Source organism: Garra rufa, chromosome 16 (assembly GCF_049309525.1).
Source record: "Garra rufa chromosome 16, GarRuf1.0, whole genome shotgun sequence".
NCBI lineage: Eukaryota > Metazoa > Chordata > Actinopteri > Cypriniformes > Cyprinidae > Garra > Garra rufa.
Window position 1 is genome coordinate 32600847 of NC_133376.1, and position 22887 is coordinate 32623733.

At 35.9% G+C, this 22887-nt stretch overlaps 1 protein-coding gene across 4 annotated transcripts in view; it reads left to right on the top strand.

The window, feature by feature from the left end:
- The window catches only part of atp11c (ATPase phospholipid transporting 11C (ATP11C blood group)), an 82001-nt gene that overhangs the window by 46799 nt on the left and 12315 nt on the right, over positions 1 to 22887 (top strand). For all 4 annotated transcript variants that reach the window (XM_073819949.1, XM_073819948.1, XM_073819946.1 and 1 more), the window contains exons 4-26: positions 6156 to 6236; positions 6815 to 6922; positions 9360 to 9488; positions 9786 to 9874; positions 10609 to 10659; positions 11028 to 11092; positions 11182 to 11263; positions 12796 to 12946; positions 13197 to 13394; positions 13721 to 13891; positions 15594 to 15778; positions 15866 to 15937; positions 16082 to 16155; positions 16648 to 16751; positions 16953 to 17134; positions 17218 to 17484; positions 19448 to 19625; positions 19732 to 19834; positions 20591 to 20736; positions 20820 to 20879; positions 21336 to 21463; positions 21554 to 21689; positions 21773 to 21838. In XM_073819949.1, the coding sequence (XP_073676050.1) occupies positions 6156 to 6236; positions 6815 to 6922; positions 9360 to 9488; positions 9786 to 9874; positions 10609 to 10659; positions 11028 to 11092; positions 11182 to 11263; positions 12796 to 12946; positions 13197 to 13394; positions 13721 to 13891; positions 15594 to 15778; positions 15866 to 15937; positions 16082 to 16155; positions 16648 to 16751; positions 16953 to 17134; positions 17218 to 17484; positions 19448 to 19625; positions 19732 to 19834; positions 20591 to 20736; positions 20820 to 20879; positions 21336 to 21463; positions 21554 to 21689; positions 21773 to 21838 (2826 nt within the window). The remainder of the gene's footprint in view (positions 1 to 6155; positions 6237 to 6814; positions 6923 to 9359; positions 9489 to 9785; positions 9875 to 10608; positions 10660 to 11027; positions 11093 to 11181; positions 11264 to 12795; positions 12947 to 13196; positions 13395 to 13720; positions 13892 to 15593; positions 15779 to 15865; positions 15938 to 16081; positions 16156 to 16647; positions 16752 to 16952; positions 17135 to 17217; positions 17485 to 19447; positions 19626 to 19731; positions 19835 to 20590; positions 20737 to 20819; positions 20880 to 21335; positions 21464 to 21553; positions 21690 to 21772; positions 21839 to 22887) is intronic.

Here is a 22887-nt window from a genome sequence, read left to right on the forward strand (position 1 = left end):
CAGATAGTCATGCAGTGTGAAAACATCTGTGACGCGATTGCTTTGAAAATCGTGCAGTCTGAACTCGGCATAAGGGACTCGTATGCAGCTATTACAGAAGGTTCAAATGCTCACTATTGTTTCAGAAGGAAACACAATGCATTAAGAACATTTTTAATTTGAAGATTAGGGTTAATTTAAATTATTTTGTCTTCTGGGAAACATGTACGTATCTTATGTAGCTTCTGAAGGGCAATACTAAATGGAAAAAAATGGAAAATAAGAAAAATGTACACATCTTCATTCTGTTCAAAAGTTTACACTCCCAGCTCTTAATGCATGTTTTTTCCTTCTGAAGCAATTAGTGAGCCTTTGAACTTTTTCTAATAGTTGCATATGAGTCCCTCAGTTGTCCTCAGTGTGAAAAGATGAATCTCAAAATCATACAGTCATTGTTGGAAAGTGTTCAAACACAGAAAAATGCTGAAAAACCAAAGAATTTGTGGGACCTGAAGTATCACTTAAAAAAACACAGCTGTGGATCATTCAGGTAACAAGACCGTTTTAAGAATCAAGTGAATGTAAACTTTTGAACAGGGTCAATTTTATAAATTCAACTAATATTTTCTCTTGTGGACTATATGTAAATGTCTTTTATGTGAAATATCTTATTCAGATCAGTACTACATAAAAAAACAACATGCATTTTGTATAATCCCTCTTATTTTGGTAAAATAATTAACATTTTGCAGATTCTACATGGTGTATGTAAACTTTTGACCTCAACTGTATACTGTTACCGTTAAATAAAATGAATCATATTAAGATTTCGGGCCTAATTTTGTAAGCATTTTGATTAAGTTAATTAAGTAAATTCACTCTGCGGCTCCCTAAAAGGTTACTGAGGCTTCCCAGTTGGCGCCGAGCTCCGGTTGAGAAGACGGTATGTTATTTTAAGACAGTATGTCATATTTAACAGACTGTATTGTGGTTCCTCGCAGCCTCATTTTCACATGTGGCCAATTAAGTTGCGGCGTCTAGTCTTACTAAGGTCTGTGTTGGTATTTAGTAACTCACACGTTGCGTGTCTGCCTCTGTAAGGTGTTTCGGCGGTAACTGATGTGTTCAGCATTAGCTTTGGGAATTGGCTCCCTTGAGGCAGCGGTTAAATGGATGGTGTTTTGCGTCTGCGTGGTGGAACTAGCGAGGTGGGTCTGGCAGTGATGGGTGGGGGTGTTTTGTGTAAGCGTACAAACGACGAAGGGGCAGCACTTCATCAGAGAAGTGACTATTTCATTACAGTCACTGATGAACTGTATCAGTGGTGCTGTCTGTTACTGAGTGATCCAGGGGAATAAACTCCCATTGCACGTGTATGTATGTGCGCATTAAAAACAGAAAGCAAAGAAAGCATACTGTAGGACAGACTGTCCTCAGCACTTTGGGCCGCATCTCTCTTAATATTTTTAATCGAGTGGGAAGCCGCAGTGGGTTCTATCCAGATGGGCCTTTATCAATTTATTAAATCAAAAAAACGTTGTGCAGGGCTGCTGGCCCCCACAACATCCATCACTTGCAGGAGCCACGAGTGCATTAGAGCGCTTTCTGCTGACCGAATCCCAGAATCAGCCCTGGCTTCCGTGGAGAATGGACAGTCTCAGAGAGAAAGAAGAAGGAGAGGAGAAACATACCTGCCACAAGGGAAACCAGGGGTGGGATTCACAGGGGGCCATGTGCTTCCGTTGGTGTTTTTTGTGCTTTAATTTCTAAAATACCTTCCTGGACTGCTGAATATAAAGGGATCTCAAAATGCAAATGCCATCATTGATTTCGGTTTCTTGTTGTAAAATTAATGTTTATTACAAATATTTTTAGTGTAGTGTGTGTTACAATAAATGGTGTTTTGTATTTGTGCCTATAGTACCATGTACTTTTTCTATACTGTAAGAATATTATACCGCAGCTTGTAATGAAGTTCGTGTGACTTCCTCTTTACCACCTGGACTTTTATGGTTATTAGTATATTACACATTTGCAAAACATATTTTAGTCGTTTTGGCATATTAACATTATATCAGTTAATGAAATGTAAAGGTTTATTTTTTTTTCTGTAAATTTAGGTTAAATTTGTAAAACTTCAAATGTTGCTACGATAAAAAATAACTTGCAAAAATGTTATTTTTGTTTTTTTTCATTTATTTTATTTTTCATTTTTTTATTAATGTTTTTGTTTTCTATTTTTTATTTTATATTGTGTATTTTCATTTTATTTTGTTTTTTTTTTTTCAATTTAATTTTATTTCCTTTTATATTTTTTTCATTTTATTTTATTTCATTTTATATTTTTTCATTTTATTTTATTTATTTTTAAAGATTTTTTTATTTGCATTTGTACATTTCATTGATAGGACAGTAGTGAGACAGGAAACAAAGTGGGAGAGAGAGGGGGGACAGGATCGGGAAAGGTCCGCGAGCCGGGACTCGAACACAGGACACCCGAAGCGCAATGGCGCTGCATTTTTATTTTATTTCATTTATATTCATATATTTTTTTTTTATTACGTTATTAATTTTATTTTTTTATTGTGTTTTATTTTTCATTTTATAGTTTTAGTTTATTTCATTTCATTTTATATTTTTTGTTGTTGTTTTATTTCATTTTATTAATGATTTTTAAAAAAAAATTTTAATTTTATGTTTTATTTCATTTTATATATATTTTTAAATTAAATTACATTTTATTTTTTCATTTATTTATATATATATATATATATATATATTTATTTATTTATTTATTTTATTTCATTTTACTTATTTTATTTCATGTTTTATTTAATTTTATATTTATTTTATTTATTTATTTACTAAACATTGACTCTCATTGTATGGACAGAAAATCACTGAGGCGTTTCTCAAATATCTTCTTTTGTGTTCTGCTTAAAGAAAGTCATACAGGTTTTTGAATGACATGAGGGTGAGAAAATGATGACAGCATTTCCATTCATGAGTGAACTATCCCCTTATTGTTGCTTTCTCCTAAAGGTGTAGCAAATTAGCAAGAAAAGCCCTCTTTTTCTTCTTCTTTCCGTTCCTGACGGCGGTGCCACTAAACAGCTGTCAGCAGACATCTGGCAACTGAGAGATGTTTAACGCATGATGGGCCACTATATAAAGATTTGTGCTCCTGTGAACATGCATACACACATACGCCGCTCCTTTCTTACGTTGCTGCGTGTTGTTTTAGCGTAAGCCGTGGGGCCGGATTTAAAGATGCCAGAGTGCATTTGGGTTGGCCTGCGAGCTGTAACTTGTGGCTGTTAAGTAATGGCTTGCGTGTGATACGAGAAGGGGGAGGTTGCATGATTGGCCAGATCGCAAAGCGGTTTAGATGGCGTCTAATGGCCAAAAGTGAAGTATGTGTGTGTATGTTTCATATGGGTTGTTTGGGATTATTTGGTCTTAGTCTGAGTAAGGGCTGAAAGGACTCCTTGGTGTTTATGTGTCGAGAGTGTGTGATCAGGATGATGGGGATTATTAGCTCTGAGCTGGAGTGCTGCTGGTCTGAGATGGGCTTTCACCTTCTGAAGTCCCGCCGGCTTTACAGTCTCTCCCTCCAGGAATTTTGGCACCGACACGGCACACACGGCATCTTTGTGTTCGAGCCGTTTTCTGCAGTGAAGATGCCGTTTCTCGCTGTGGCGTGTGGTTTTTGCGCTGTCCTCTTTCAGCCGGGCCCTGCAGGGTGTGAAGAAAGACGCAGTGTGTTTCGTGTTGGCTGCAGCTCATAGGACGAACAAAATGTTCACACCTCTATGATCTCAACTTCAAAGCTTACCCTATTTTTTTCTCTTCCACATATACACCAACATAGAGCAAGTATTAATAACACCAAGTGGTTGTGACCTTTTGTTTCCTGAAAGAGTAATGGTTTGTACACTCTACTGCGTGACAAACCGCTCATGGTAAAGATAGACTGTTGTTTACTGTTTTCAGCAATTGGATCTTGGATGTTTAAAATAAAGCTATTGTACTTATGATGTGACACATGTTTTTGATGTCCAGCTGCTTTATTAAAATACCAACAGTTACTGTTTGATGTCCATCTGCTCGCATATATACAGTTGAGGTCAAAAGTTTACACCCCCTTTCAGAATCTATTTTTCTAATTATTTTACCAAAATAAGAGGGCTTCCAGCAGACAAAATAACTTATTTTTTCTTCTGGGAAATCTTTAACTATCTTCTGTAGCTTCTGAAGGGCAGTAAATGAAAAAAAAAAAAAGATAATTAGGCAAAATAAGAAAAATGTGCACATCTCCATCCTGTTCAGAAGTTTTCACCCCTGGCTCTTAATGCATTGACAATAAACACAGCTGTGAATCATTCAGGTAACAACACAGTATTACGAATCAAGGGGATGTAAACTTTCAAAAAGGGTAATTTTTGTTTTTGTTTGAATGTTCTTATTTTACAGAAATAAATTTACAGAATAAACATTTAAATACGTAATTTAAAAGGTATCGCCACAAGATTTTTCCACAGAAGAGTTTTAGCGTCATTACTCTAGTTTTCAGTGTCGCATGATTCTTCGAAAATCATTTTGATATGCTGATGTGGTTCTCAAGAAACATTTATAATTATCAGTGTTGAAATTGTGATTAATTTTTCTTTAAATTAATGCCGTTTTAGAACTTTTTATTCATTAAAGAAGATCTATAATGCCCCTTTTTACAATATGTAATATAAGTCTCAAGTGTCCCCAAAATGTCTCTGTGAAGTTTCAGCTCAAATTACCCCACAGATCATTAATCATATCATTTTGCAAATGCCCATTTTAAGTGAAAGCAGAAACATACTGTTTTCATGCATGTCTCTGAATGCAAATGAGCTGCTGCTCCAGAATAGGGCTGCACCTTCACAGCTTGTACCTCGGATACTCTGCTTAAAAACATCAGTTTGCTTTTGATTATCACGTCTATCACGCTAAAATCATGCGTTTTAAACCATATTGGTTTAAACTCCTGATATATGGTTTTCTGAGAGGACACATCCAAAGCACACGCATGGAAAGCAGCTGTTACACAGCATGGGAGTACTAAACTAAGTTCTCTTTCATGTCCTATTGCACTTAAAATGTCAGATTAGGGATGGTTCGATACGTGTATCGGTACCGTTCGGTTCTCGGACAAATTCCAAATGGAAGTGATCATCCCTATCACCTTTGTGAGGGGACTAAGCGAATCTGCTTAGTGCTGACAGACACGGGTGTGTTTGACTTGAAGCGGCGCTGCAGGCACCGATCGGTTTATGACATCAGAGCAACGTGAGAGTGATTATAACGAGAATATGGAACCATCAGCTGTCAAGCGCTTTCGCAGTATTTTGATGTCGTACACAGATCGGTCGCTGCAGCGCCGCTTCAAGTCGAACACACCCGTGTCTGTCAGCACTAAGCAGATTCGTTTAGTTATGCTAACAGTAAAAAGACATTACCCTTTTGACGTCACTGGAGGAGCGAAATCTGAATGCACTCTTTTTTTCAAATGCTTGCTGAAAAAGGCTTACCTAAACAAAGTTACTAAGTTTACCTTGTTTAGGTTTTCTGGGTTGGTAGATGCACCAGGGATCTGATTATAGCACTTAAACATGGAAAAAGTCATATTTTTTTTTGTAATGACAAAGTCTTTCTTGTTACTTTTGATAAATATAATGCACCCTTGGTGAATAAAATAATTAAGTTGCTTAAAAAAAAAAAAAACATCCCATACTTTTGAACGGCAGTGTTGCGTGAGAATAGTCTTAGAGACCGTCTCGCCTATTAACCTGCCTGTGCGAAGTTCAGCTGTGCAAATTTTTAACTCTGTCTTCAGCATGTAAAACCAGTCATGTTTTTGCATGACACTCAGGAAGGAACATGATGCAACTATCCACAACATTTTGTTTTGAGACAAAATGTTCACCCACAGGAACATTAGGTAACTTGTAACTAGAATTTCATCCGGCTTAAATAGTAACATCACTAATGAGTGGACTTTAAATCTCAAATAAATGCCATTTCAGGAGTCAATATTTGGACCCTTACCCTGTTTTTTTTTTTTTTTTTTTTTTTTTCTTTTTTTGGAAATGATTCTGTAATTCAGCACTGTTAATAATACATATTTGTGTCTCTGCTTATAGGTGATTGTAGATACCCCGACCAGCCCCGTGACCAGTGGTTTACCTCTGTTTTTTGTCATCACAGTGACGGCCATCAAACAGGTTAGTTCTGAATATGCTGCTCTTACTCTTTAGCTATCACTTGATGTTTTATAGCCATGTGTCACTGTTTAAATAATGCTAACCCCAGCCAAGAGTTCAGCTGACCCCGGAGTCCATCTCTCACACACAAAACAAATGATCCGGGGGCTTGTCACAACACAGTGGTCCTCTCGCAGCTTTAGATGTATTGTTTTAGGATCAACTTTTTCCACCGGCCTGCTGTGAGGTTTTTAGAAAAGCACAATAGAAGGTGGACTTCCTTCCCATATATCTGTGGCCTCACACTGAGAGAGGGGCTCAGGCCTTAATTGGGCTTTGAGATAAGAGCCCGGGGGACTGTGTGTGACCCCAGCCCACTTTGACTTCAAATGACTCAACAATCTAAGCTCATTCGGACAGTTTCCATTATTAATACTGTATGCCTGCTGTATGCAATGGAAACCATTACGTGTGAAATTCTCAGAATTGTTTTATTTGTGCATGTGAGAAGTGTATTAGACTATCTCAGTCCTCGTTTGACCTTCTGCAATGTTCACACAGGCCGGCATACTGTTCTCACATTCTCTGTCTCTGTTCAGGGTTATGAGGACTGGCTGCGGCATAAAGCAGACTACGAGGTGAATAAGTACTCGGTGACGGTGTTAGAGGACGGCCGCTCGGTGAAAAAAGAGAGTGAGAAGATCAAGGTACCTTTTAGTTGCTGCACCCTCGCCAAGTCTTTAGTTTAACAGGCACCGTGGGAGCTGGGTGCGGCGAGCTGCTGTACTTCACGTGTGGACAAGAAATATGCCCACTAGGGGCGTTCACAGCTGGGAGTGTTTTCTTTTGCTGTATATGGAATGGAACAAATGTGTCGTACACTGTGAAACACTCAGGGTCACAGTTGTTTGGAAAAGTTTGCCAATACAGCTAGCTGAATGTCAATTATTTGTGTTTTAGCTAATAACCACTTTTGTAACCATACACTACTGTTCAAAATTTAGGGTGAGCAAGATATTTTATTATAAAGTTATTATTCTTTTTTTTTCAGCAAGGATGCATTAAAATGCTGTTCTTTCGAGCCAAAGAATCCTGATAAAAATATATCACTGTTTAGCAAGAATGCTTTGAATTGATCAAAAGTGATGATAAAGACATCTATAATGTTACATTATATTCTAAAAAAAAAAAAAAAGTTTTCCGAGCAGCAAATCAGAATATTAGAATGATTTCTGAAGGATCATGTGACTGAAGTAATGATACTAAAAATTCTGCTTTGAAATCACAGGAATAAATTACATTTTAAAATATGTGACCCCTGGACCACAAAACCAGTCTTAAGTCGCTGGGGTATATTTGTAGCAATAGCCAAAAATACATTGTATGGGTCAAAATTATTGATTTTTCTTTTATGTCAAAAATCATTAGGATATTAAGTAAAGATCATGTTCCATGAAGATTTTTGTAAAATTCCTACTGTAAACCTATCAAAATGTAATATTTGATTAGTAATATGCATTGTTAAGAACTTAATTTGGAGAACTTTAAAGGTGATTTTCTCAGTATTTTGATTTTTTTGCACCCTCAGATTCCTGATTTTCAAATAGATGTATCTCGGCCAAATATTGTCCTATCATAACAAACCATATATCAATAGAAAGCTTATTTATTGAGCTTTCATATGATGTATATATCTCAGTTTTGTAAAATTTTACCTTATGACTGGTTTTGTGGTCCAGGGTCACATATATTCAAATAGTTAACAGAATAATAGTTAAATAGTTAATAGAAAACAGTTATTTTAAATATTATATTTATATTCCCAATTGTATTATAATTGTAAAATATTATATTTATTCCCCAACAGTCACTTTGGATAAAAGCATCTGCTAAATGAATAAATGTAAATGGTAAAAAAAAAAAACACATTTTTTCTGTTTTTGCTGGACTTCTTTAAAACAATTTAAACTTTAAAAATCTTACCGTCCAAAAACATTTGACTATATTTAGGTTTTTTTTTGTAATTAAGCTATAACATTTGTGCATTTATACTGAATGTATTTAGACTTTTTTTTGTTCATACAGATACCTAGAAACCATATAGTTATATTTTTACCATGCTACTGAGGTGCTATATGTATGGTTTGAACTGTGGTTATCATGACCTAAATATATGCTACTATAGAAGACCAGCGGTTAGTTTTAATAAACCTCAAGCAGTCAGAATAATTAAGTTTTGCCATATAAAAATGAGGTTTTTACAATTTTCACAGATGTTACTGTTTTTGATAATTAACATTTTCAAACATTAATAATGAAATTATTTTATTAAAGAAAAATGACTGAAAAACTGTAAAGAATTAAAAAATGTGAAGTGTTTGTCATGTTCTTACCATAAAGAGTAGTTCATAGCCTAGGTCTGGTTTCTACAACTGCACAGGCTCTGGAATATGCAAACCTATTAATATGACATTTTAAAGAAAAAGTGGCAATTTTATATAAAAAAAAAAAAGAGTATGTTTAAAACAACAGACAAATGTGAATGCAGCTTCATTTTGCCTGAAGTTTTTAGTATTTCCATTAGATTTTACCTTAAAATTATGGGCCAGATTTACTAACCGCTTGTGCCAGCACAAACCGCCTTAAAACAGTACTGTCAGGATTTACTAAAGACGTGCAAAAAATTAGCATGTGGACACAGTTGTACCTTATTAAATATGCATTTGTAAGAGTTTCCCTTTCTGATGCAAAATTTATGGGAGGAGAATATTAAAATGAATCTCGCAACGTGATTGACTAACATTTGTGCTCGTCAAACTGCTATTTGCGCCATTATTTAACCCCCCAAAAAGGCATGTCTTAAAGCAGGCTTTAAGCGCTGCTCTTGGTAGATTGTGCTGGTCATTATGGAAAAGGTCTGGCTATTCTTTAATATGCGCATTGTCAATAAATTACCAGCTGAATTTTCCCCTCTCATCTGCAATTGCGCTCTAACATTGATTTTCCCTGTTTAGTGAGTCTGGCCCTAAATGATACTTGTTTACATTTTTTGCACTTAGTGTCGTATTTTGAATCTGAACAGACCTGTGACCCAGCAGTCGAGAAGCACTGATGTTTGATCTGAGTCAATGCGTTTCTGATCAGGTGGGTGATGTGGTTGAAGTGGTGGAGGACGAGACCTTTCCCTGTGACCTGATTCTGTTGCAGTCCAGTCGAGAAGATGGCACTTGTTTTGTCACCACAGCCAGCTTGGATGGAGAATCCAATCACAAAGTGAGCTAATGTCTTGTAACCCCTTATGCACAAATATAATTGCCTTGATAAAGATGCTTAGCTATAATTATTGCTTTCCTTGCACTTTTAAATAAGAATCACCTGCTGTGATTTCTATTCAAGTATAAACAGAATATGAGATTCATGTACCATTCCTTTTAGCCAAACTCTTTAAATAGGTGGCCCAGATCTTGCCACAATCATTCTACTGCTCCTCGTCGTTCTCCCACTTCCATCCGTCTGTATTTGTATGTACAACGCGACCTGGAATACTAATTTTTCCTGTCTTTCCCGCAGACACACTACACGGTGCCAGACACCGAGAAGGACCTGCAGGCTCTCACTGCCACCATCGAGTGTGAACAACCCCAGCCTGACCTCTACAAGTATGCGCTCCTCTAGCACAAACACACACTGAACCGAAATCCTTTTCGCTGGCTCGTTGATGCATTGCAAGCATTATTTTTCTTTTCATAATACATTGGGTCCAGTTTGAGCTCAGTTTATCTTGTCTCGGTAGGTTGTTTGATTTCAGATCAGCAGCTAATGATGTGATTCCACCGAAGCGTCAGACACTCTCTGGCCTCTCCGCTTGAGTAATAAGAACAAACAGACCTTGAAACAAACAGTTTGCAAGTTTAGAAAGACAGTCCTTGGACTCCAACTGTAATAGCAGTTTAGCTCACCAGCGCCCCCTATTGTTAAGCACATCTTGACAAAGCCTGTTTAAGCAGGAGAACATTTGCATTTCTGATTTCTAGAGCACCAGATGTCGCCTGCTAAAATTCAGTCTATAAAAAAAAACTTCAAAGGGCTGTTGCCAATATGCCAGACTGTTGGGTCATCACCAATGAGCATCTTCCTTGTAATTGGTTCATTTCGTACAAGGCTCATTTGCATAGTGTACTGTACTGGAATACAGATATTATCATCAAGCCTCTTCAATAGGGAAGGAGATATAAAGCGAACAAAACGCTAATGCGTGTGCATTAGTTCTTTGTCTCTGGTGAATGTTTTCAGGTTGACCTCATCAAGTGACGTCTGTGCATTTGAGTGTGTGGTTGAGAGAACATATACGAGCGTGTACGTGCTTGACTGGAGCTTGTTTGCTCTATTGCAGGTTTGTGGGTCGAATGCACATTTACAAGCCGGAGCAGGAGCCAGCAGTAAGGTGAGAGCGTCTTTGGTCCGTTCCCACGGGCCCACTATATCCCACGGTAGCGCCTAGTCACTTCAGCTCTGTCTTTTTCCTTTGCATTAGCCTCTGATCATTATTCCATCGACCCGTAACGCCATAGCAGCATTAAAGTAAAGCTGGCCTGGCAGCTTCTCAAGCCCTGCACGCTCTTCCATTTGTCACTGGAGCGTTTGAAATGTTTTTATGAGTCTCCACTCAGTGTCCTTCAGGAGAGCGGGTCGGGCCAAAGCCGGCCTACATATTTCCAGCAATGCTGCTCATTAGGAGCCACTTTAACGTTGGTTTGGATGCCAGGATGTGTCTTTATTGACATAATTGTTTGTTTTTATGGTTTAATTTAGATCTTTGGGCCCAGAGAACCTTCTCCTAAAAGGTGCTACGTTGAAAAACACCAAGAAGATTTATGGTAGGCCCTGGCACCTTTTTAATTAGAGGAAATTTTTGATGAGGATTTACATTTACCCAGATCACTCTTCACTGCTTTTGCTTTTAAAGGTGTCGCAGTATATACGGGGATGGAGACGAAGATGGCGCTCAACTACCAGGGCAAATCTCAGAAACGATCAGCTGTTGAAAAGTAAGCAAGAGACGAGAGCAGCGTTATACCCTAGAGTGCAGTCAGGTTGAAATATTGATTTTTGGATTATTAGCAATGTTCATTTGAAGGATCCGATATTGATTGCAAATGCCAAGACTGATCTGTGTTTTTTGGTGGATGTAAACATTTTGTATAGTTAAATAATCATTAAAATAGAATAAAGTATAATAATAAAAATTAAAATGGAGAAAAAATGTAGAAATAATAATAATAATAATAGTAGTACATTATTATTATTTTTATTATTATTATTACACTTTATTCTGTTTTAATTTTGATTATTTTACTTTTTTCTTTTTTATTCTTTATTATTTTTATATTAAAATCTGTTGTATCTATCTATAATAATAATGACAAACTATACATAATAAAAATAAATAAAGTAAAATAATTATTAAAATAGAATAAAGTGTAACAATAATTATTATTATATGTATTACACTTTATTCTATTTTAATCTTGATTATTTTACTTTTTATTTTGTATTACTTTTATGTGGAAATGGTATTTATTATTATTCATATTATTACACTTCATTCTATTTTAATTTTCTTTATCTATAAAAATATTGATAATAAAAAAATAAAATCATTATTAAAATAGAATGAAGTATAATAAAAATAATAATAATAATTATTATTATTATTATCATTATTACTATTATCACACTTTATTCTATTTTAATTTTGATTATTTTACTTTGTGAATTTTAATTAATTTATTATTATTGTTATCATTATTACACTTTATTCGATTTACATTTTCTATATCTATCTATAATAATAGTGACAAACCTGTACTTAATAAAAATAAAAAAGTAAAATAATCATTAAAATTGTGATTAAAGTATAGTATTAAACACCTAATAGAATACAGTATAATAATGATGATAATAATAATAATAATAATTATTATTATTATTATTACTATATCACACTATTTTAATTTGGATTTTTACTTTTTTATGTGAAAATTTTATTTATTTTTTATTATTACTACACTTTATTCTATTAAACTAACTATGCATATAATTTAAAGTAATCATTAAAATAGAATAAAGTGTAATAAATTTTAATTAAATTAACAATAATATTAATAATAAGAAGAATCAAAAATATTATTGCCATTATTACACTTTCTTCTGTTTTTATTTTGATTATTATATATAAAAATAATTAAAACATTATTGTTGTTGTTTTTATTATTACTACACTTTATTCTGTCTATTTATTTATTTTTTTCCGTATAATAATATTGACAAACTATACATAATAAAAAAAAAAGTAAAATAATCATTATTAAAATAGAATGAAGTTTAATACTACTACTACTACTACTAATAATAATTATTATCGTTGTTGTTGTTATTATTATTATTACATTTAAAATAATGAGTGAATCAGGAAAACTTTAGTGTTGTTGTGTACTAAAAGTTTTCTTAGCATCTTATTTTGGCATAATCAACATAATTAAGTACATATGATCACCTGTATATTTTCTCTTACTTGCAGATCCATCAATGCCTTTCTGTTGGTGTATCTATGTATCCTCATCAGTAAAGCTATTGTATGTACTACGCTTAAGTATGTATGGCAGAGCAAAGAAGGTCAGGATGAGCCTTGGTACAACGAGAAAACCCAGAAGGAGAAAGACACTAATATGGTGAGCAGTCTGTGGACTTCACATCTGACCGATTTGAACACGATTACACAAATCAATTAGCACCTCTATATCATCAGTCATTCTTGATGCAATTAATATAAATTACGAGCTAATCTAGTCTCAGGTGGCTGTGGTCAGCTCTTACAAGGATCATACTTAATAAATCATAATTAGGGATTAGCTTTATGTTTAACCCCCATGCTTGTGTCTTTAAAGAAACTGAATGCAGATGTTCCTGTCTTTGTTTCAGTATTTGAAGATGTTTACAGACTTCCTCTCCTTCATGGTCCTCTTCAACTTCATAATCCCCGTGTCCATGTATGTAACTGTGGAGATGCAGAAATTCCTGGGCTCTTTCTTTATCACTTGGGATAAAGACTTCTTTGACCCAGAGATCCAAGAAGGCGCGCTTGTCAACACTTCAGACCTCAATGAGGAACTTGGCCAGGTTAGACATTTTTCTACTCAAATATGACTGATTAGTTGTTTCATTAGGAATGGTCAAATGATTTCAGAAGTCGGCTTTAACGTGAACATAATCTGAGCTGTCCCTGGCTTTTTCATGGACAGTGAGGTCATAGATCACCCTTAGCTGGTTATGCAGATGATTACTCTAAATTACAGGCCATGCTTCGTTAAACTGATTTATGCAAGCAGACTGGCTTTGTCACAAATTAATTGTCCGTCCTTATCCTCAGACTCTGTTAATTTGGGAGTATGCTTTATTGCCTGGGTTTATAGTCGTTAAGGTCAACATTTGTCTGCGCCCTGCAGGTGGAATATGTATTCACAGACAAGACAGGCACGCTGACCCAGAACAACATGGAGTTCATTGAGTGCTGTATAGACGGCTTCCAGTACAAACACAGAGACACCCAGAACGATCTGGACGGCTTCACTGTGACGGACGGGCCTGTGAATAAACTGCAGCACATGGCTGGACTGGTGAGTTACTGTCATTCTGAGACCCCGAGGACCGCAGATGGAATTGATTTTACATTTACGGATTGTGTTGTTGGATTTGTACACCTCGATATGTAAACTGACTGCAGACCTCTTGAATTATAAATCCTCTGAGGCTGAGATATAAACACAAAGGCAGTAAACGTCTAATGTTTGTGTTGGCAGGCTATGAAGGAGTAAAGTTATGTGTATCAATTTCTTTTTTTTTTTTTCACTTATATTCATCATAAACAGACAGTCCTTTGAGAGCACTTGTTTTGTTAGAGCCCTTGTCAGTGTGCAGTGTACATGATCTGTATATTAGGGTTTCTTGAAATAACAAAATGTTAGTATTCAATGCCAGTACCAGTGAAATTTCACTGTTCTCTACCAGTTTTAATTAAAAAAGTACAACCTTTATATAAAAAGATTATATTATATTATATTATATTATATTATATTATATTATATTGGTAATATAATATTATAACATCATATATAAATATTCACAAATGGAGTTAAAGTGTGTAAACAGTCACTAATATGAACCAGTGTTAAGTTAGTATTAATATACTATAGTCTTTATTAGTATTTTGAATACGTTTTTATTATAATTTAGTGCTGTCAAATTGATTAATCACAATTAATCGCATCCAAAATAAAAGTTTCTGTTTTTATAATATATGTGAGTACTAAAAAAAAATAAACATTTGTACTTAGTTTAGTACTTAATGCTAAACTTATTTTCAGTTCAGTTTTTGTTTATTTTAACAGTTTTAAGTTTATATTATATATTATATTTTATTTTATTTCAGTGCGATTAATCATGATTAATCGATTTAACAGTCATTTTAATTTTAAAGTTTGATTAATTTTGTTGTTTTTATGAGTGTTGTGTTTTCATTTAACATTTCTATTTAGTTTTTGTTAATTTTTTTTATTTTAGAGTAATTTTAGTACTTCATCCTAAACTTTTTTTCAGTTAAGTTTTTGTTTAATAGTTTTTAGCTAATATTTATATTTTATTTCAGTGTGATTGGTCACAATTAATTGATTTAAACGCACTATATTTCAGTTGTAATTTATTAATTTTTTAAAGTTTGAGTAATTTTTTTAGTTTTTCTAAGTTTTGTTTTTATGTAATATTTCTATTTAGTTTCGTGAATTTTTATTTTAAAATAATTTTGTAGTTAATTTTAAAAGTTTCAGTTGTAATTACATTTGTAAGTTTGAGTCATTTTGTTGTTTTTCTAAGTTTTGTTTTTATTTAAATTCTATTTTTTGTGAATTTTTATTTTCAAATAATTTTAGTATTTAAAATTTAAGTTTAAGCTCAGTTAATTTTGGTTTAGTTTAATAGTTTTCAGCAAATATTTATTTTATTTAAATGCAATTAATCACAATTTATTGATTTAACAGGACTATAATTAAGTTGTCATTTTAATTAAAGTTTCAGTTCAGTTAATTTTGGTTTAGTTTAATAGTTTTCAGCAAATATTTATATTTTATTTAAATGCAGTAATTTTTTAGGCAGAGTAATTTTAGTACTTCATCTTATACTTATTTTCAGTTCAGGTAATTTTTGTTTAGTTCAACAGTTTTCAGGTAGTATAGTTTTTAACATAAGCAACACTGATACTCACAAATATTAATGTGTTTGTAAGAAGTGTGTCATTTTGTCTGCCTCTTTATTTCTATCCATCAGGAGAAAGAGGAGTTGTTCCTGCGGGCCTTGTGTCTGTGTCATACAGTGCAGGTGAAGGAGGCTGGATCGGAAGTAGTTACAGACCAAGTTGATGGGATTGATGGGATGATACACCAGCCGGAGGTAGAAAGAGGCTTCATCGCATCCTCTCCTGATGAGATTGCACTAGTCAAAGGAGCCATGAGGTAAGATAATGATATGTTTCTTTTTCGGTCTGATAATAATCCATGCTGGCACTTACTTTAAGTTGGCATTACTTCTCCTCTGTTCAGATACGGCTTCACCTTCCTTGGTTTGGAGAGCAAAAGCATGAAGATAAGAAACAGGCAAAACGATATAGAGGAGTGAGTTATGACCCTTGAAATTAGAAACTTATTAAAGAACAATGTTATTGTTAATATGCTGCATTAGTACTTACACCCCTTGGTGTTTTTAAGTTATATAAAATGAGTTGTAAGGGTCTACATACGATTTATTTAATGTTTCAGGTACAAGTTGCTGCATGTCCTAAACTTTGACCCAGTTCGACGGAGAATGAGCGTCATTGTGCAGACCAAATCAGGTGAGTTACAGATCATTAGTTGTGCTTGCTATGACTTTTGCTGTTACTCATACTCAGGATTATAGATTTGAATATACAAATAACTCGTCCCGCACCATTTCTGACGTCCATTTCTGACATGAATGATAACTCAAACCATGTGAGGAGGGATGACCTTTTTAGCAATTAGAGTTGGTGGATAAAGTGAGCAAAATGCCAAAGGTTTGCATTGAGCCAGGGACCCAAGTACAAATTAGATTTTTTTTTGTCTAATTTGAATTTATTTATTTTTGACACAGTAATATTTTGGGTCATGTTTCTCTGTTAAGGTTAAAATGCTACATGCTTTTCACTTCAGAATGAATAGCTGCTAAGTAGAAAAATGAATAATTTATGCAGAGTCGCTAACCACTCAGCAACCACTTAGCAACCCCCCTGAACATTTTAGCATTGTAAGTTGTGCAGATGATGACTCTGAATGTCTAGAATCTCTGTCTTCTACTGTTCATTTAGGGGAGACGTTGCTTTTCTGTAAGGGAGCTGATTCTTCCATCTTCCCAAGAGTCAAACCAGAGGAGGTGGACAGGATTCGCATGCATGTTGAGCGAAATGCAACGGTACTACAGTCGATTTCAGGATGATAATGTCTTACAGCGTCTTTCATTTCCAAGAACGATATGACCATTTTCATTTTCATCCTGAAATAAAGCATAATCCTCATTCATTATATCTCTGTGTTGAAGGAGATGTCCTGTAGAGATATTAAATATTGAAAAGGTCAGTCAATTCTGGCCTAATCATGTGTTTTTGCTCACTAGGAGGGTTACCGTACACTGTGTGTGGCCTATAAGCAGCTGAGTGCTGAGGAATATGCTGTGGCAGATACTGGGCTAAGGGAGGCTAGACTAGCTCTCCAGGAGCGAGAGGAGAAACTCATGACCATGTATAACCAGGTTGAGACAGGCATGAGTTTGATTGGAGCGACCGCTGTGGAGGACCGGTTGGTGACCCAAATTGGTATTTGCACCATTTTCTTGAAGGAATGCTCTGAATAGCTTAACATCTTAACATCTTGTGTCCCAGACTTCAGGAGGAGGCAGCAGAGACCATGGAGGCCTTGCAGGGTGCTGGGATGAAGGTTTGGGTCCTGACAGGGGACAAAATGGAGACAGCAAAGTCCACCTGCTATGCCTGTCGGCTCTTCCAGCGGGGTACAGAGCTACTGGAACTGACTGTGCGGACGCTGGAGGATGGGAGGGCAAAGCGTGAGGAAAAACTTCTTGAGTTGTTACGGGACTACCATAGAAAAGCAGTGCAGGATGCACCTCCTGTAAAAGCTGGGGTTACCAGGTCAGACCCTTAAACTCGTACTGGCTTTGTGGTAGATGTTTGGTAACGCTGATCTAAGTTAAAGGGATAGTTCACCCAAAAAATAAAATTCTGTCATCAATTACTCACCCTCATATCATTCCAAAAATTAAGATATAAGATAACCCTAAGTCTGAGAGCTTTCTGACCCTGCTTAGACAGCATGCAACTACCATGTTGAATACCCAGAAAGGTAGTAGGGACATCAATAAAACAGTCCATGTGATATCAGTGGTTCAACCATAATTTTAAGAAGCTATGAAAATATATTTTGTTTGCAAAGTAAACAAAAATAAAGATTTTATTCAACAATTTCTTCTCTTTCTTGTTGGTCTACAGTGGACGTTCATTAGAGTACCACAACGTATGCATGTGGTGTTGCTGGTGTTTAGTTTATAAGCAGAAGACACAGTGTACATAAAACAGTCATTGTAAACGTGTCTGAAGATTTTGATGGAGAGCATGACTCCCAGTCTTACTTATTTAAACCAGAATATACGAACAAAACAAAGAGAGATGGACATTCTACGTCAGATCGCTGGCTTTTGTGAATGGCTGTGGAGACTGACAAGGAAGAGAAAAAATTGTTGAAAAAAGTCATTAAGGTTGATCCACTGATGTCACATGGACTATTTTAGCAATGTCCTTACTACCTTTCTGGACCTTGAACTAGGCTTGCCACGATAGACGGTGTTGACGGTGTTACCGGTTTTAAGACGCAACACCGGTGACATCACTTTTCCACCGTGACACCGTCCCCACATTTTTTTTTAAGTATTAGTTGTTTTTTATTATTATTAAATATTTATTTGAATTAAATGGAAAATATAATTCTAAATAATTTACTTAAGACGAGAGCACGCACTGTAATTAAAAACTGAACATAGCTACAATGCGTCATATTTCATTTATCACGTGAGGAGAATGAGAGGAGTCAAATGTACAGAAAGAGAATGGCGGACGATTTAGTGTCAAAACGCAATGCAAAAGCGCCTGTTTGGCAATATTTTGGATTCAAATTTTTTTTTTTTTTTTTTTTTTAGTTTCGTTGTCGTCCATTCAAACAATTGACGCCGAATTGCCAATTCTCGCAAAAGTGAAAGTATAATACGCACGCATTTATAAGCTATTTAAAAGCAGAGGAAAAGAGGAAACCCCCACCCCCACGGTGATACCGGTATTACCGGTGTTGTCACATGTCGATTAACCGGTGGGGAAATTTCCTCGTCGTCACAACCCTACCTTGAACATGGTAGTTGTGTTGACAACATGTTGTTTGATACCTTGCAGCAGCCATTTAGTACAGTGCATTTTTCATGAAAATTATCAGTATGTAAGGTCTTATGTATGTCATTGGTGATTCATTGTATCACTGGTGTTACTGTGTTTTTTTCTGTCACATAAAAAAGCTCTATAATCTCTATATTTCTTACATTTTCTTTGTTTTGTAAATTAATATTGCCAGAGAAGTAAGGTAACACCAGTGACAGAAAATGGTACATATGGTCTTTAAATGAATGCACAAAAAAGATGTGTTGATGTTAGAAAAAGAAATATATTTTAAGACCATACCAAAAGCGGACATTTCTGTAGTATGACCCAGCTATTGGTTGTAACATGAAAGAATTGTTGTTTTATCACATTGCAGAGAATTTTAATAATGAAACACTTCTGGCACCGATAGCCTTGTGGGCAGCACGCCGACATACAGCGCCGTTGCGCTCCGGGCGTCCTGTGTTCGAATCCCGACTCGAGGACCTTTCCCGATCCCGCCCCAGCCCCCCATCTTTCTCCCACTTTGTTTCCTGTCACTTCTGATCTGTCCTATCTCAATTAAGGCAAAAAAAGCCAAAAATAAATCTTAAAAAAAAATAATGAACCACTTCTACAACAAATATGCAGTGTATTTAATGACCTCTAACTTACTCTCATTTTTGTCCTACAGGAGCTGGTCTACTGCAAATCAGGATTATGGCTTCATCATAGATGGGGCGACATTGTCGTTACTGATGAACCCACCGCGTGATGCAGATGCCGGTCTGTACAGGAGCCTCTTCCTGCAGATTTGCCAGAACTGCACTGCTGTGCTCTGCTGCCGCATGGCCCCCCTGCAGAAAGCTCAGGTCACACCTGCAGACCAGCATTTTGGCGGCTATTTATGATGATTATAATAAGATGTACTTACACTTTATGAATAATTTGGCTAAAATTCTCTTTTATCCAATTTAGATAGTGAAGATGGTGAAGAATTGCAAAGGTTCCCCAATCACTCTCTCCATTGGCGACGGGGCCAATGATGTTAGCATGATCCTTGAGGCACACGTGGGCATTGGTGAGTAATGATGCTGAAAATTCGTACTATGGCTTTGCCATAACAAGAATAAATTACATTTCAAAATACATTAAAATAGAAAACAGTTGTTTTTAAGGATTAGTTCATTCTTGAATTAAAATTTCCTGATAATTTACTCCCCTCCATGTCATCCAAGATGTTCCAGTCTTTCTTTCTTCAGTCGAAATGAAATTAAGGTTTTTGAGGAAAACATTCCACAATTTTTCTCCATTTAGTGGACTTCAATGGTGGTCAATGGGTTGAAGGTACAAATTGCTGGTTCAATGCAGCTTCAAAGGACTCTACACGATCCCAGCCGAGGAGTAAGGGTCTTATCTAGTGAACCGATCAGCTAGTCCAAGACAATTTTGGGTTTAAAAGTATAGTTTACATTTTTTTTTAGAAAATGACAAATCGTTTTGCTAGATAAGACCCTTATTCCTCAGCTAGGGTCGTGTAGAGTCCTTTGAAGCTGCATTGAAACTGCAATTTGTACCTTCAACCCATTGACCACCATTGAAGTCCACTATATGGACAAAAATTCTTGAATGTTTTCCTCAAAAACCTTAATTTCTTTTCGACTGAACAAAGAAAGACATGAACATTTTACATTATCAGGAAATTTAAATTGTGAAAGTGAACTAATCCTTTAAATTCTAATATTTCACACTACAGTTTTTCCTTTATTAAGGTAAACATATCTTAACATTTTGTATTTTTTTGCAATGGAGTGAGGTGTTTCTACTGTGTATTCAGGTATTAAAGGTAAGGAGGGCCGTCAAGCTGTGAGGAACAGTGACTATGCCATTCCTAAACTCAAGCACTTAAAGAAGCTTTTGCTGGGTCATGGGCATCTCTACTACGTGCGCATTGCACATCTCGTCCAGTACTTCTTTTATAAGGTGCGTCTGGCATCCAGCGGACCATGTTTCAGTTTTAGTAAAACGTTTTGAAGTTTTAGACCTTTTCTTCTTTTCTCTTGCAGAATCTTTGCTTCATCTTACCTCAGTTCCTGTACCAGTTCTTCTGTGGATACTCTCAGCAGGTACAGTATGTGCAAATAAAGGGCCTTTTAGAAGACTGCGTCCCAGAAGGTCCCTCTCCTCTGCTCTTTCCTTTGCAACTTTCCTCTGAATTTCTCTCTCTCTGCCCTTCTTTCGTGTGATATATATAACAAGCACAAAAAGTCCGATCTCTTTCTTTCTTTCTCCTCTAGTAGAGTCCTGTCTCTTCTGCTTTGCCATCTATACAAAAAGCAGTAAAATATTTTTAAAAATGACAAATCATCTCTTAACGACTTAAATATCTTTGTGATTCCCTATAACTGGGTCTCGACCTCACACTGTCCAGCATGTGTTGTCTATATATATCAAACAAGTGACCATTGCATGTGGACACACAGTCAGAGTTTCCCTCTCTTTGTTGTGTGCATATGTGTGATCTCCTTAATGTGTTATTAACCTCCCCGGTACCCCGTCCTTCCCCTCGTTCCCCTTCCCAGCCTTTGTACGACGCAGCCTATCTGACGATGTACAACATCTGCTTCACCTCCATGCCCATTCTGGCCTACAGCCTGCTGGAACAGCACATATCCATCGAGATTTTGCTGGACAACGCCGCCCTCTACAGGTAAAAGTCTGCACTGCAACACTTCTGCTTGTTTAATTTGTACTGTACCATGCTGTTGCTTGATGCACTGTGTTCTTATTCTTTGTACAGAGAAATAGCCAATAATGCCATGTTACGCTGGCGTCCTTTCCTCTACTGGACAGTATTAGGAATATTTCAGGGTCTCCTGTTCTTCTTTGGTGTCCGTTGCCTGTTTAGCAATCCAGCCCTGCAGGATAACGGGCAGGTTAGATCTAGTTGTACTGGTCTTTATTAAGTCTGTGAATGAAAACGTGGGAATTGCATTTGATTTACTCCTTCCTTTTTCAGGTCTTTGGAAACTGGTCTTATGGAACAATTGTCTTTACGGTCCTTGTTTTTACTGTTACATTGAAGGTTGGTTGCTTCATCTCTATAACTATAAAAATTACAGTGAGGGAAAAAACTATTTGATCCCCTGCTGTTTTTTTATGTTTGCCCACTGACAAAGAAATGATCAGTCTATCATTTTAATGGTAGGTTTATTTGAACAGTGAGAGACGGAATAACAACATAAAAGTCCAGAAAAACGCTTTTCAAAAAAGTTATAAATTGATTTGCATTTTAATGAGTGTAATAAGTATTTGACCCCTTCGCAAAACATGACTTAGTACTTGGTGGCAAAACCCTTGATTACAATCACAGGGGTCATACGTTTCTTGTAGTTGGCCACCAGGTTTGCACACATCTCAGGTAGGGATTAACCGTTAACCGACAGTAAGAATTTTAACCGATTATTACTATCAGTTAAACGGTTTAAAAGGGTTTTTTTCTATTCTTTTTTTTTTTTACGTTTGCTGCATGGTGAAAGAAATAATGCTATTTGTAAGTTATCTGTTTACTCGCGCGCGCGTCGACACGTGCAGTGTGGCTGTACAGACATATTTCACTTCACCTTTACTTAGTAAACAGATGTAGTATATGCAACTCAATGGCAAGTGGCGTTATTGGGTTATTAGAGAGTGAATCCGTGAGTGAATGTATTCAAATTCTGAATGAATTATAGTCTAGAAAGTGCGCAATAGGCGCTACCGTTACAATCACTGGAAAGCTATCACTCATCCTAGAGTAGTTCATCGCAATCTCATAAAGTTATTAAAAAGTAATAAAATAACCTTTACACTGCACAATTAATCTCTTATTTATATAAGATTTTCTTTGTTTTAATAAGAGAGTTCGCGAAAGTGTAGAAATCAGCAAAACTGAAACCGGCACTTTGGTTGGTGAGTGGATTGTAACATAGCCTCCTCTGATTGGCCACAGTGATAATCAAATCAACATACATGTCTGTGATTGGCTATTGCTGAACGCTGTAAAACATGCGCTTCTCCACACGCATATGACAGTGGATGGAAGTCCCGAACCGCAAATTGAAAGGGTTTTTGTGATGGTGTTTTGTTCGCGGA